Source organism: Prinia subflava, chromosome 16 (genome assembly GCF_021018805.1).
Source record: "Prinia subflava isolate CZ2003 ecotype Zambia chromosome 16, Cam_Psub_1.2, whole genome shotgun sequence".
Lineage (NCBI taxonomy): Eukaryota > Metazoa > Chordata > Aves > Passeriformes > Cisticolidae > Prinia > Prinia subflava.
Genome location: NC_086262.1, coordinates 2741312 through 2754604, shown reverse-complemented (window position 1 = coordinate 2754604; position 13293 = coordinate 2741312). Strand labels below are relative to the sequence as shown.

Sequence of the window (13293 nt, the reverse complement as noted above, 5' to 3'; positions counted from 1 at the left end):
CAAAGTGCTTGCTGTAGCTCCCAGCAGCTTCTCAGACTAACTGCTCACAAAGAAAAAATACTCTAATTTTTGGGGGGTGATGTGTTGTTTTAAATGCTCCCTGTGTGAAGTTTAGGGGTGACTAATCTGCAGTGCAGAGACATAGTAAAATTCACTAGTTTGGGGTTTTTGTAGTGTGTTTTCTACCTTTGTTTTTACAAATAAGGTCTCTCAGTGTGTTGTGGAATGAGCCTTCCAGAAGTGCACTGAGCTGGATGATTCATGCATTACAATTGTCTGTTCATCACTGCAGGAAGTGTTTTGCATGGAGAGATGACTTGCTCTCTTCTAGGCTTCTGTAAATGAGGTTGTAGGGTTTTTTGTTTGCCCTACCACTTCATTTTGATAAATAATGTAGTCCTTAGTTCTCTAGCAACTGTCCACATAATTTCAGTGCAGCCATTGGGGAAAAATCCCACAGCATCATCTTAATAAAGAATGTGCTATTGTGTCAAAGCATATCTGCAACCATTTCTGTACAGACCTTGGGTGACATTTCTCTCTTCTTCAAGCTGGAGAACTTCTTTGAAGAAAGAACAGGGACCTTGTTTCCATAGAAAGCAGAGTAAAAAGAGGGAAACTGAATTTTCTCTCCGTAGCATGTAATGTTTGGAAGATAGGCTGCAGTTTCCCTCCAGTGTGCCGAGAGCTGGAGGATCAAGTGTTCTTTCAGTGCAGTTGTGAGGTGATGATGCAAGTGCGCAAGGTCAGGTTGTAACGGGGGGAGCTGTGTCCAAGCCTTCTGACAGGGAGCTGTAATCGTACCCTTGAATAGCCCTCCCTGCAGAGAGCCTGGTGCCAGTCAGGAATTCAGAAGGACAGTGGGTGCATGCTGTCACCTAAAGGAGATTGCAGCATGACTGCAGGCTAAAGGTTAATCAGCCCCACTGTTCTGTTTAGGTTGGGTTGTTTGCTTTTTCTTAGTTTCCTGGTGAAACAATTCAAAAGCTGGCTTGATTTGGAGGCTGTGAAGCACCTCACTTAGCGGAGAGAATTGTGAGGTTTGCCTGTGTGTTTTCAGCTCTTTGGTGTTTCAGACTAGGAGTTCTGACATTAGAGAGTGTGTATTGACATTTGAAAGCAGCAGAGAGGAAGGTGAGCCTTTGAAGTCCCAACTCCATAACAAGGAATTTTTCTTGTTATCATTCGGCTGCATCCTTGCACAAGGAGCTGTTCCACCAAATTGTTGTGACTGTTCCCAGTCTCCATCTCTTTCCATCTAAGGAATGCAGCAGGTACACGTTGCTGGGATGTCTGGTTTCTGATCACCAATTCTTTTATAAGTGCCTTGGAGTTCCCTTTGGTCAGGACAATGCCACACTTAGGGTAATGCCTCTAATGAGGTGGCTGTTGGCTTTCAGCCAACCCTCTGAGAACAGCAGCCTGTGTTTAATGTGCACCCTGGCTGCTGTCCATCTCAGGTTACCTACGACCTGCTTCGTGGTCAACTTAAGCTTTCCCCTTTTGCTGGTGTTGTGACTCTCTACCAACCACACCTTTGGTCAAATGTGGATTTTAGGCTATTTACTTGTATTTCAAGTAACTAAGAAGTTTAACAATACTTTCTTGAGAAGCTGACATATATGTATGCTTTGATTGGTAAGGACTCAGACTGCTCGGGCAATTCTAAGTCTCTTATTCTATGGCTTCACCCAAGGCATTTTTCAGTCACCTTTAAGAGCTTTTCCAAGTCTTCTCTCCTCCTGTTTACCTGCCTTATTGTTAGCTACTTCAGTTTCTCTGCAGGTATCTTTCTCAGGGTCTAGCGGTTGCCAATTGGGGCTTTTTTGGTTTTTTGTCTGTAGAAGTCATGAATCAACTACTACTACAAAGAATAAGAAAATCTTCTTTTCTGATACTTGTTTTGAGGTTTAGTGATGGAGTGTGTTTATTATTTATGGCACTTGTTTGCTGTCTCCAATGCTGTTGTGTCTCAAAGATTGTACTGGATAATTAAGTCTTGTGCCATAATTCTTTTTCCCTCAAGAAGTAGAAACACCAAGATATATCTAGCTCTTTTTTCCTCATGCATTTAAACCTGACTGAGATGTAGGTGGAAACCTAAATGTTGGTTAGGTCCAAGTATTACTATAACTGTCATAATTACACCACGATAAGTGAAAAGGTCCTGTCTTTGTGGGATCATTGTCAGGCCTGGTGTGACAGTGTTGCAGCTACAGCACCAAGTGTCTTCAGTTCTGTCTGACCCGTGGGCTGCCTTTGCTTGCAGGACGGGCACGTGGAGGTGGCTCGGCTGCTGTTGGACAGCGGCGCCCAGGTGAACATGCCCGCGGATTCCTTCGAGTCCCCGCTCACGCTGGCCGCGTGTGGCGGGCACGTGGAGCTGGCAGCGCTTCTGATCGAGCGAGGAGCCAACCTGGAGGAGGTTAATGATGAGGGTTACACACCTCTGATGGAGGCTGCCCGGGAGGGCCACGAGGAGATGGTGGCCTTGCTGCTGGCACAAGGTGAGATCCCGTGGCGGTGGAGCGCTCAGAAGGACACGGTGTGATCCATGGCCAGATTGCTCTGCTGTAGCGTGGGGCTGGCACTGCTCACTGCTGTGCCCACAGAGCAGAGCTCAGACACCCAAACTGCTCTGGGGGTGATGAGCATTCACCCCCAGGCAGTGTGAGGCCAGGTCAGTAATGGCTGTTCTGTTTCCCAGGGGCAAATATTAACGCACAGACAGAAGAGACACAGGAAACAGCCCTGACCCTGGCCTGCTGTGGAGGCTTCTCTGAAGTCGCTGACTTCCTTATTAAGGCAGGAGCTGACATAGAGCTTGGTTGCTCAACACCTTTGATGGAAGCTGCTCAAGAGGGTCATCTTGAACTGGTGAAATACTTGCTGGCAGCAGGTATGTGTTCAGAGCAAGTGATTAAGCCCACAGATACCATGGACTTGGTGTGTTTTGTATGATTTGGAAGATGCCTGGGTAACAAGAAACAATATCCTCAGATAGCTTAGCAAGAAGGAAAAAGCATATGTTGCACCTCTGTATTGTTTGATACACTTAACAGATGAAAGTGCCTCCTGGAGCAGGTGATCCTGTTCCATATCTAGAAAGCATCTACATTCATTAGAAACATTGTTTCCAGCTATCTGCATCTAGGACAAAATTTCAATACAGATAATACTTGGTTTTGCTTGCTACTCAAGCTTTGACTAAGCCTGGTTATCTGCATTCAGTCTCCCTGAATAACCAGTTCTTTAGGAATGGTGTGCTGGGAAGTAGTATGCAAGACAGATTCTGGAATGTGCTGTATTTCTGTGATAAATGAGCTTTACTGGTACATTATACAGTAGTAGAAATGAAATCTTGCTGGAGTTTGGGGTAAAATTATGTTTCAATGTTCATCTTGCAGTTTATAAAGTTCGTAGACGCCAAAGTGTTCTGTTTGAAATAATAAAGTAAAAGGAGCTGTATTTGGGATATGTTCCTTATTGTGGAAAGTGATTTATTTGTATGCTCTTTTCTAAGAATAAGCATAAAATTGGCTGGATTTGTAATTTTAGAAAGTAAAGCTCCCTGCTCATCGAGGGACAGTAACAACTGTGCCACATGGTGCAGTGACACCAGCATGTGACACCTGTCACCAGCTCCCTTGGCATGCCCACTGCCTGGACTTCACTGCTGATAGTGTAGAAAGTTGATTAAGGAGCCTTGTTTTGGCATCAGGGAGTCTCTAATTATACCTCACACCTTAAAAATAAGAAAATGGCTAATCACATTGGCATTTCTTTTTTTAAGAATAATGTGTTATGTATGAAGAGTCACGTGTAGTTTTTACAGAGCTGGTGTATATGAAGCTGGACAAATTATTTCAACAAAATGATTTTAAAGCAAATGATTTTAAAGAGCAGGAAAGAAGGGAAATTTGTGGAAGTGTATGGGTCTGTTGTATTAGCTCTAATTCAGTGATGTGCATTTTGTCTGGTTTCCCCTGCCATACAGCTCTCAGTCAAATGGGCAGTCTGCAAAACTGTCAGGATTCCCTTTCACTTGGTATAACAGCTGAAATCCTTCTTGCTGTCGAGGTTTTGTAGGAATAAGTGAACATACAGGTTGAACTGCTTGGATTGTCAGTCATGCTTTTTTCCCAAGCCTTGGCTTGCCCCCTCCTCTTGAAGTACTTTCACTATGAGAGCAATTTTTGCCATGAGAGCAATGCTCTTGGCCTGTGGAGGCTGTTGGTCAGCAGGATATAGCTGTTATCAGAGCCTTTATGTTTATCTGATGTGAAAGACTTGATAAGGACATGTCCAATATAAAAACCATGTTGTGTTTGTAGGAGCTAATGTTCATGCCACTACAGCAACGGGAGATACAGCTTTGACCTACGCCTGTGAGAATGGACACACAGATGTGGCAGATGTGTTGCTTCAGGCTGGTGCTGATCTGGTAAGGCTTCTGCTGCATCCTGTGGGCAAAATGCTTTGGTTTCAAACTGTAAGGCAAAGCCTGTGTGCTTGGAGAACACAGTGATGAGCTTAGGAATAGAGATTGGCTCTGAAAAGAGGCATGAAAGAAGCTTTCATTGAAGCCTGCATATTCTGTTTGGTCTACAAAATAAAAGTTCTTATGGCTGATCTGCTCTGAATTTAAAATGTTTTAATATGAGGAACTCCTGCTTCTCTATGTCAGTGTTGTTCTCTGAACAGTCTTAGTCTCTTAACTTTGTAGTAGTACAAACTACTACACAAACCTCCAAACAAAGCAATGTCTTTTAATTGATCAGCATAATCTGATCTCTTTTATTTCTTCTAACTCTTGACTTTAGCACATTGCTTTCCCCATGGTTATTTTCTGTAATGTAAACTAAATTGTTTACATAATTGTCATTTTCATATTACCTAGCGGGAGACACAAAACTGCCTTTTCACCAGCTACAGGGATATAAAATTTGACTTTTAATTAGTAAAAACAATTGATACTTTAGACTTCCAAAGGTGTTTAGGAGCCTTATGTCAAACAAGGCTCAAGCAGTAAAGATTGTTCTTTTGGTTGCCTAGAGGGAATAGTCTCCTCTTTTTTTTCCCCATATGTACTCACTGCCTCTGTGTTACATTTGCTTGGGGGTTGGGTTGGGGGTTCTGTTATTCTGGAATTTTTGTCCCGTTTAAAAAACCAAGTATGCCAGAAATGTTTATCATTAAACCTGATAAATCAGCATAGTAATGAAGTTACTTAAATTTCAGTCATTGATGAAGGTTTTTTTGTTTTTATATAGAAATAAAAATAAGCTAATACTGTAATTTGGAATAATATTTCTACTCTTCTTTGAGACTATACTCTTTTAAAGGCTTATTAATTCTTGTGCAATAATGTCAGTAATGTTCTGCCTTATTTGTTCTTACCAGGGAAAAAAGTCATATTAATGGGGGAGGTTGTGGGATTTTTGGCATGCCTGGTACACTTAGCTGAATTCAGTGTTGGGTACTGAACATGAGCCACACTAGTAGAGGCAGGATGGGTTTGGGGGGGTTTATTGGATATTTTTAAAAATATATTGAAGTACTTGGTTATATAAAGGTAAAACCCATGGAATATCTCATTGTGGGGAGCAAAGCCTGAAATGAAAAAAAAATTAAGAAAATAATTGCTGTGCATAAACTTTAAAACATGCAAGAGTTGCTGCTTAAATGACATTTCAAATTTTTGGAGTTGTTGTTTTCCCCCACCTATTGTTGAGGTGAGCAGTGCTTGTGGCATCAACTTCTCAGTATTACAGAGGACAATCTGGGTCCTTTCTAAGGTTCTATTTCACTGCATTTTCTTGTACTGCCAATGAAAATGTGGAACAGGCGAGGAAAACAGAGTAAGGAAGGTAAGAAAAACTGCTTTGAAGGGAAGACCTGCAGTGTAATTCTAAGTTAATTGGGAAATGCTTGCAGAATGGTAGTGATGCTGATAGCAGGTGCCTCTGGTTTGATGCAGCTTCTGTTCAAACTCTTGTGTTGCTTTGCTTTATTCAGAGTTGGAGGTATTTCAAATAGGTTTGTTGTGTTTGTCATGGGCTGAGGAAGGGCTCTGAGGGCTGTTACCTTACTGCTGGGTATGAAAAGCTTCTTTGGCAGTACTGTGGGAGACTCTTCTTCTAGATTTCAATTTTCATTCAAATGAGTTTAGATGATTCCTTTAAGTTGTCCCAGGAAGTCAGGAATTGAATGAAGATCTGGACTTAGACATTTAGCTGGTCTGTCTGTATTTGTCCAGGTAATTTTGCTTTACTGCTGGTGTTCAGACACAGCAAAAACACATCTCCTGTTGCTTTTCTTTCCTTCCCTTTTCATCCTGCAGCTTCCCTCCTTCCTGGGATTGCTTGCACTGACGCTTCATTCTTTTCCAGAAGCTTTCATTATCCCTGAGGTTTAATTCAGAGTCACTGAGGAGCTGGACATGCAACAACTTTTCCTGTTGGAAAGCAGTTCTTTCTGAGGAAGATACTGGTTATGTCCTAAACAGTAAAATAAAGCAGGAGCAGCCAGGAAGGTGTCCCTGGTCCAGGGATGGTCTTGGAAAGTTCTGTTCAACCCAAATCATTCTGTGATTGTTTTATGAACTCTAGCCCCCATAGAGTTTTGTGTGAACTGGGAGTGACCATTTGCCACCACATCTCAGCACAAACAGGTTCTGGCGGGTGAAAACAGAACTGATGCTTCTCAGGGCCTGATCCTCTGGCCTAGATAGCAAATCTGTCATTCAGTTCAGGAACCAGTGAAGATCTTGAGAGCTCTGTTACATTCATTAAACAATGTGGCTTTGTAAGCACCAGAAGAATTAAAAAAATGATGGCTGGGATGAACTTTCTTCAGTCTGTGGTTAATGTTTCCTTAAAGCTCTGCAGTGGTAAGTAGTACCAGAAATGAGCAGTGTCAGAGTGCTCATCTGTCTGCTGGAGAACTGCTCAGTCCTCCATGGTGCTTTGATGGATTTGTCTCCTTGTGACTAATTGTTCATGAAGTCTGGCATGTGAACAATTCTTCTGTGCTTTTCTGATGCCCTTCTTTAAGGGATCTTTTCCATGTCCTTACAAAGTTAGCCTGTCAAAATCTGTAGCAAAACTAGCTGGCAGGCCTGCACCTTTTCTTGTTAATGTATGCATTTTGAAATCAGCTCGCTTTTGCCAAGTGTATGAATGACTGAATCTGAGGCACATCTGAAGCCTTCAGCCTGTGATCCCATCTGTGCCATAGTTATATTCTACTTCTCCCATCCCCTTCAGAAGTAGGGACTTCCAGGCTCTCAGCCTGAGCTCCTACCACTGGATCAAATGTAAATTTTACTTGTTTGCAACCTTTATGGGGACAGAACAGCTAGTTTAGATTTTGTGATCTGTGTGAGTAAAAGTTTGGAGATTGGAACTCTGAAATACGAATTTATAAAAGCATTTTAGAGAGCAGAAATAGGGTTTAGAAACTTCAGGAAAAATATATCCAGCAGTTCAGTAATACATCTATTTACCAGTGTGACAAGGATTGTCTAATTTCAAAGGTGAGAGGATAATTTTTCCTATAAGATTTCTTTTTTTCTTTTTTCTTTCCTCCTGCTTCTTTGTGTCTGTCCCAGCAGTTACCTTCATCTCAAGGGTTGTGTAAGGTAAGACGTGGGAGGTACATAAATGTTCCCACAGGAACCAGGTTAAGGACTGTAAATCTCACCATGAGTATTGGTGGTATTTAATGAGAGGTGATACCCAGCTTTTAAGCTGCTCGCCTTTCAATAAACTAAAAGGACCTTTTTGGATTACTGTTCCCTCTTGATGTAGAATCACACCTGGATTGAAGGTGATTCTGGTATCCCTTTTGAAGGCAGCACTGCTCTTGACAAGGTGGTTGCATCTTTGTCTGTTTCAAAGTAGCTGCAGACAAAAGAGAGATGTTCTTTTTTGGACAGAAAAGAACATTTTTTCAAGTGCTCAGAAAAGATCTCACTTTTTTTTGGTGAGATCATCTCAGTTTTTCTCAGCTGAGAAATACAGAAAAGAGTTTTAAATTGGGAATTTTAACCTGGACCTTCTTGCAGCTGTACATGAGGCTGTGCTAGATAGAAGTTGATCTGGTGATGGAATTTACTTTTCTCCTACAAGATACATGAGACCTTTTATGCAGAAATTGAGAGACACAAGAGAACTCATGAGGATGGCTTTGTTGTCATTTTACACTGTCAGCATCTCCCCAAAACTCTTCAATACTTATTCAGATTCCACATCTTGCTTTGCTTAGAAGACTAATACTGGCTACCTGGTATCCACATATTTCTAATTGCAAAAAAACCCCAAACACACATGCTAGACTACCTCTTAATCTTCTCCTATGACACAATGCTTTCACAGACATGTTTCTGTCATGGCAGGGAATCATTGTTTTGCCTCCAGGTGATAGCATCCCTCACACTAACGTGGCTTCTAAATTAAAACTCACTTTCCTTGATGAGTGTGACAGACTGTGGGTTTATGCATTGTGTATGAGGCACCATTTAAACATCTACAAAAGCAACCAGTCTTCTTGGATTTGAATTCAGCAGTTCTGGAGGTTTCTGAGTTGCTGCTACAGCGAGGAATCCGAGGTGCTGTTACGTTCTTTACTGGTTTTTGAACCACCAGGAGGGTCAGGGATTTCTGGCTTTTTTAGACTTGGCCCTTAGTCTTATGTAGATGAAAGATGGTAGGACAAGTGAAGCTCTTTTTATAATCAACATTTTTTGTCTATTGCACTCTCTGGATGGTGCAAAGTACAATGAAATCCTTTGTTTTGCCAGTAGTGAACAAAAGTCCATCTTGTCTGTAACAAGATGCTGTGTCTGACCTTTGTTCATCTGAATGGCTCATGGTAGGACTGAGCTCATGGGAGCTTCATTGCTTGGTCTTACCATTGTTCTTGCCTCATGCCAGAAACCAGTTTTCACCTGGTGGATCTCATCCAATTTAAGTTCACGTTCCAGGTCTTCATGACCAGGAGTGTTTGTTTGTAGAGCAAGAGCTGTGAGTTTTTATTTTTCCTTCTGTGGGACAAGCAGGAGGACTTGAAGAAGACAATTTTGGAGGGCATAGAGCCAGGCAGGCATCAGGTGAGGCTGGCCTTTGATGCCTGTAGGCTGCAGCCTCAGGATCCATGCTAAGAACAGGCATCAGTCAAGGCATCAGTCTCTTCAAAGATCTAGAGACTCACTGTGCAGACTAGATGGGGGATTCCTGTTCTGGATTTTCCCTTCTGTTGGGTTTTCTAAAACTGGTTTTAAAAAAATAATATCCCAACCTCCCCGAATGCAGCAGGTTATCTCATTGATAGCAGCCCTCTTCAATGTTTCCTCTAAGGTCTGCCATTTTTAGATGTTCACTTTAAACTAGAGGCCTAGCTGAGTTTTTGGGGAGGTTATTTGGGGCAGGTAGGTTGGTGACTGCTGGAAGTTCAGTCTTGAAAATCAACAAAACGTTAGGGACTGTATTCTTTTGCATCAAAAGCTTTCTCTCGATCATTTTGTTCAGAATAATATTTAGATTTCTGTTAAATCTTCACTGTTGTCATGGATGAGAGAGGCTTGTTAAAGAACTGAAGAGTTGGAGCTTTACTTTGAAAATACAGATTTTTCTTCCTGAACATTGAAATAACATGTGATATTGGGAAAAATAAAAACCCTATCCTAGTGATTAGTATAACCATGAATATTTGTGAACCAAGAACTGTGTGTGGTGAAAGCCTTTATGTAGCTGATCATGGAATTGTCTAAATGAAAGAACTCAAAAGGAAGAATTAAAAAATACCAAAGATTGTTGTAAGATGCTCCTGATGACTCTGCTTCTGCTCTGCTCTTGGAAGCACTGATTTATGTAGAAAGGAAATAATTTTTGCTGACTGGAATCTCATTTCCTTCTTGAATTCCAGTGGAAAAGGTGCAGACAGTGTCTCATTTGGGTAACACTCTCACTTTCCCCTCCCTTCCTATCTGTTACCCAAACCCACAGAAAATCGTTCTCAGGTGTTCTTTGTATCCCAGCAGAATTAGGAGAGCACATCACCCAGGAGTTTAGAGAATGGCTTTGCAGATGTGGCAGAGGTGTTCTCCTTTCTTCCTCCTTCTGATTGTACTAATTACACATTCCTCAGAGCTGGAGCAGTGACAGGAGACAGGATGCTGTGGTGAGCCCTACAGTGCAGACAGGCAAGGGGATTGTGTTTGGAGACAATTTACTGGGTTTAGGTATCACAAAATAAACATTGGTGTGCAGGTCATATAAATAGAAGGGAAAAACACATTGGAAAGGTAATGGGGATGCTTTTGGACAACTTTCATTTTCTCTGTCCTGATTTTGATTATCTAATGCAGCTGAAAAAGAGAGAGATATAGCTATATATAGATATATATAATCTTTGAAATTTGTGATTATTCTAGGTAAAAAGACAGGATGTGAGGAGAGAAAGGCACTGCACTGTCTCAGCTTCTTATTTTGGCTTGTCCTAGATGCCTTCCCTTAAAGCTTGAGTTGATGCTGTTTGGTAGCCATTATTAGGGCTGTAGAGTGCTGAAGTCAGAATTAAATCCATTTTAAAATAAAACATGTGTTTCTATCTTCTAATGTGAAAAATACCATCAAAATGCCATAAGTTTTGAAGCTCTACAGCAGGTGGGCACCCAAATGGTTTGGTTTGGCTGGACTGATGGTGTGCATGGTGCTGCAAGGGTTGGAAGTGTGCAGGAGCTGAGGATCAAGCTCTGCCTGCCTGAGGAAGTGACAGTTGGTTAAACTGGGCAGAATCACTGCATTGCATTTAAATGAGGAAGCTCCTGGCGTCCGTGGTTGAGACTTCCAACAGTGAAGTCTGTTAGAAAGGCTGAATGTTGCAAATAATTGTACCTTACTGCCACTTATCTGCTACATCTCAGTGCAGTATAGGATGCTTTTCACTGCCTTGAATATAGCTAAGGTGACTTTAAATAAATTTTGCATCTTGGCGTCTTTGCATCAGTGAGGATTTAGAACTGGGGGTGAAATAGTTCAGGCAGGGTGTCCAGGTCCTGCTCAGAGCAGAGTGGTGGTCAGGAGTTCTTTGCATCCACAGCTGCTTTGGGAGTGATGCGCTGGTGGAACCAGGGGTTTGCACTGCTTCAGGCACACAGCAGCTTCTGGCTTTTTAGGATGTCTTGGCAGTGGCTGAGGAAGGAAAAAATGTACCAAATATCAGAGTAAGCAGCAGGACTCAAGGGCACACTACTGATTCTTGCAATCATAGAGCTTCATGTTAACATAATTAGCTTTACATGTCCTGCAAATGTTTCTGCCATGCAGACAGTCCAGAAGCAGGTATTTATTGACATCTAAGCAGCCATTGCCCTGGAAGGAGAACCTATTTAATTAAGAAAAAAAAAAAAAAAAAAAAAAAGTGACTTCAGTAGTCAGTCTGTAAGATTTGCTGTCTGCCTGTGTGTGCTTGTGTTACTGAGTAAGCAAAGAAATCAGAGGTCTAATGTGTGATTTAGCTGTGTGTTAAAGCAGTGGTGGACAGGAACACAGAGCTCTGGTGCAGGCTGAGGAGCAGAGCAGGAGACAGGCAATGTAACCTCCTACAGAGAAGGATGGGCTTGGATTGGGCTCCAGTCTCCAACAGAAGATCCAGTCAAGAGGTTTCTTCTTCAAGTGTGTGAACAGAAAACTGACTTAACATGCAGCTTGCAACCGAAACAAGCCATATGTCAAAGGACATATACAGAGTTTTCAGGAATACAGAAACTATGAAGGAAGTTGAGTTATTCTGTTGAATCTCTTCTTGTCTGATTGCATTTGTGAGTAGCCGTCTCATCCACCGGCAGTACTAAATGTTAATTTTCACTATCAGGTATACATGCAATTGCAAAGTAAAGAGTTTGGCTTCTCAGATATTTGATTAAAAACCACGCATCCCTAGTATATTATTGATCAGACTGAACGTTATTTAAATAGGATAATACTGAATGTAGAGTGCACATACAAACACTCCCAGGAAGATGATGTTGTTTCCTCTTGTTCTGTGGGAGGGTTGATATCATTGCTCAGCATTCTTTGTGGTATTGATCATGTCTACATAGCAGGCACATTGTCTAGTTCTGTAACTGCTCTAATACAGTTGTATTCAACCACACAGTATTCAGAAACTTTTTAAATTAGAAAATGGTTCTTGACACTCATTCCCTTTTTGTTGGTTGGTATCATCCTTTTCTTTGCTTTATTCTCCAGTCCTCTTAGAGACTTCTGTGACCTGCAGTGATTTGTCTCATTTTTATTTCTGCTCCTCCTCATTATGTTTTATAAACATTGTGTGCACTCAAGGCATTATTGCAGTTTTGAGGTCTGGCAGCACATGGCAGCTCTCTGAACTGTGGCACCACAGTTTGTGGTTATTGTGAACTTCCTGGTACTGGGTGACATTTGTGTTAAATCTTTCACCCTTTCTGAGGAGGAAGCGAGGCTTTACTTTTCTCATGTATGTTATGCATTTGAACACTACAATAAAAAGAGGGTTGTGAGTATGGAAGCTTCTTAGTGTGATACCAGTGTGGATGCAGTCCTAATCCTTTTTGACAGTGTGATTTAGTATTTCAGGTAACATGAAAATTGACATCAATTAGTTTATTACAGGCTGCTTGTGAGATAGATCTTCTGCTCAGATGGGTAGTTCTGCTCCCATCACAAGATACTCCAGAAGCTGAAACAATGGTACAATTTTTGCCCGTTGATAAATCTGTTATTTCTTCTGCAGGAGCATGAATCTGAAGGTGGGAGAACCCCACTAATGAAGGCTGCACGAGCTGGTCACTTATGCACCGTGCAATTCCTTATTAGCAAAGGTAAATGCTAGTTGCATAACTAATTAAAAAACTTAAAATGCCACTTTACAATGCCACATGTTTGTGATCCATATTCAAAATTATTCTGGTTATATGTATATGAGCATGTGTCAAACTCCAAAGATTTTTGAATTTCATGTTGTTTAGGATAGAATTAATTACAAAATATTTTGCTAGTTACTCTTCCTACTCTGTTGTATAGATTAGATTTGAAGTAGAGCAGATATTTTCAGTTTCTTAAAAAAAGCACTTCCTCCTTCAGAAAAGCACATCAAGTACTGTCTGAAACAGTAGCAACTGCACCACACAGTGATGCTGCTCAGAGGGAACATTTGGAATTGTGCCTCTTACACCATGTGTTCCCTCACTTAACACTTACAAGCCCACTGTTGCTGCTGCAACTTCCTTGTCTTTACAAGGTGAGGAGG

At 41.5% G+C, this 13293-nt stretch overlaps 1 protein-coding gene across 11 annotated transcripts in view; it reads left to right on the top strand.

Moving 5' to 3' along the window:
• ANKHD1 (ankyrin repeat and KH domain containing 1) overlaps window positions 1-13293 on the top strand; it is a 100333-nt gene that overhangs the window by 40940 nt on the left and 46100 nt on the right. For all 11 annotated transcript variants that reach the window (XM_063413818.1, XM_063413817.1, XM_063413816.1 and 8 more), the window contains exons 8-11: window positions 2270-2507; window positions 2708-2899; window positions 4335-4444; window positions 12778-12865. In XM_063413818.1, coding sequence (XP_063269888.1) covers window positions 2270-2507; window positions 2708-2899; window positions 4335-4444; window positions 12778-12865 — 628 coding nt within the window. The remainder of the gene's footprint in view (window positions 1-2269; window positions 2508-2707; window positions 2900-4334; window positions 4445-12777; window positions 12866-13293) is intronic.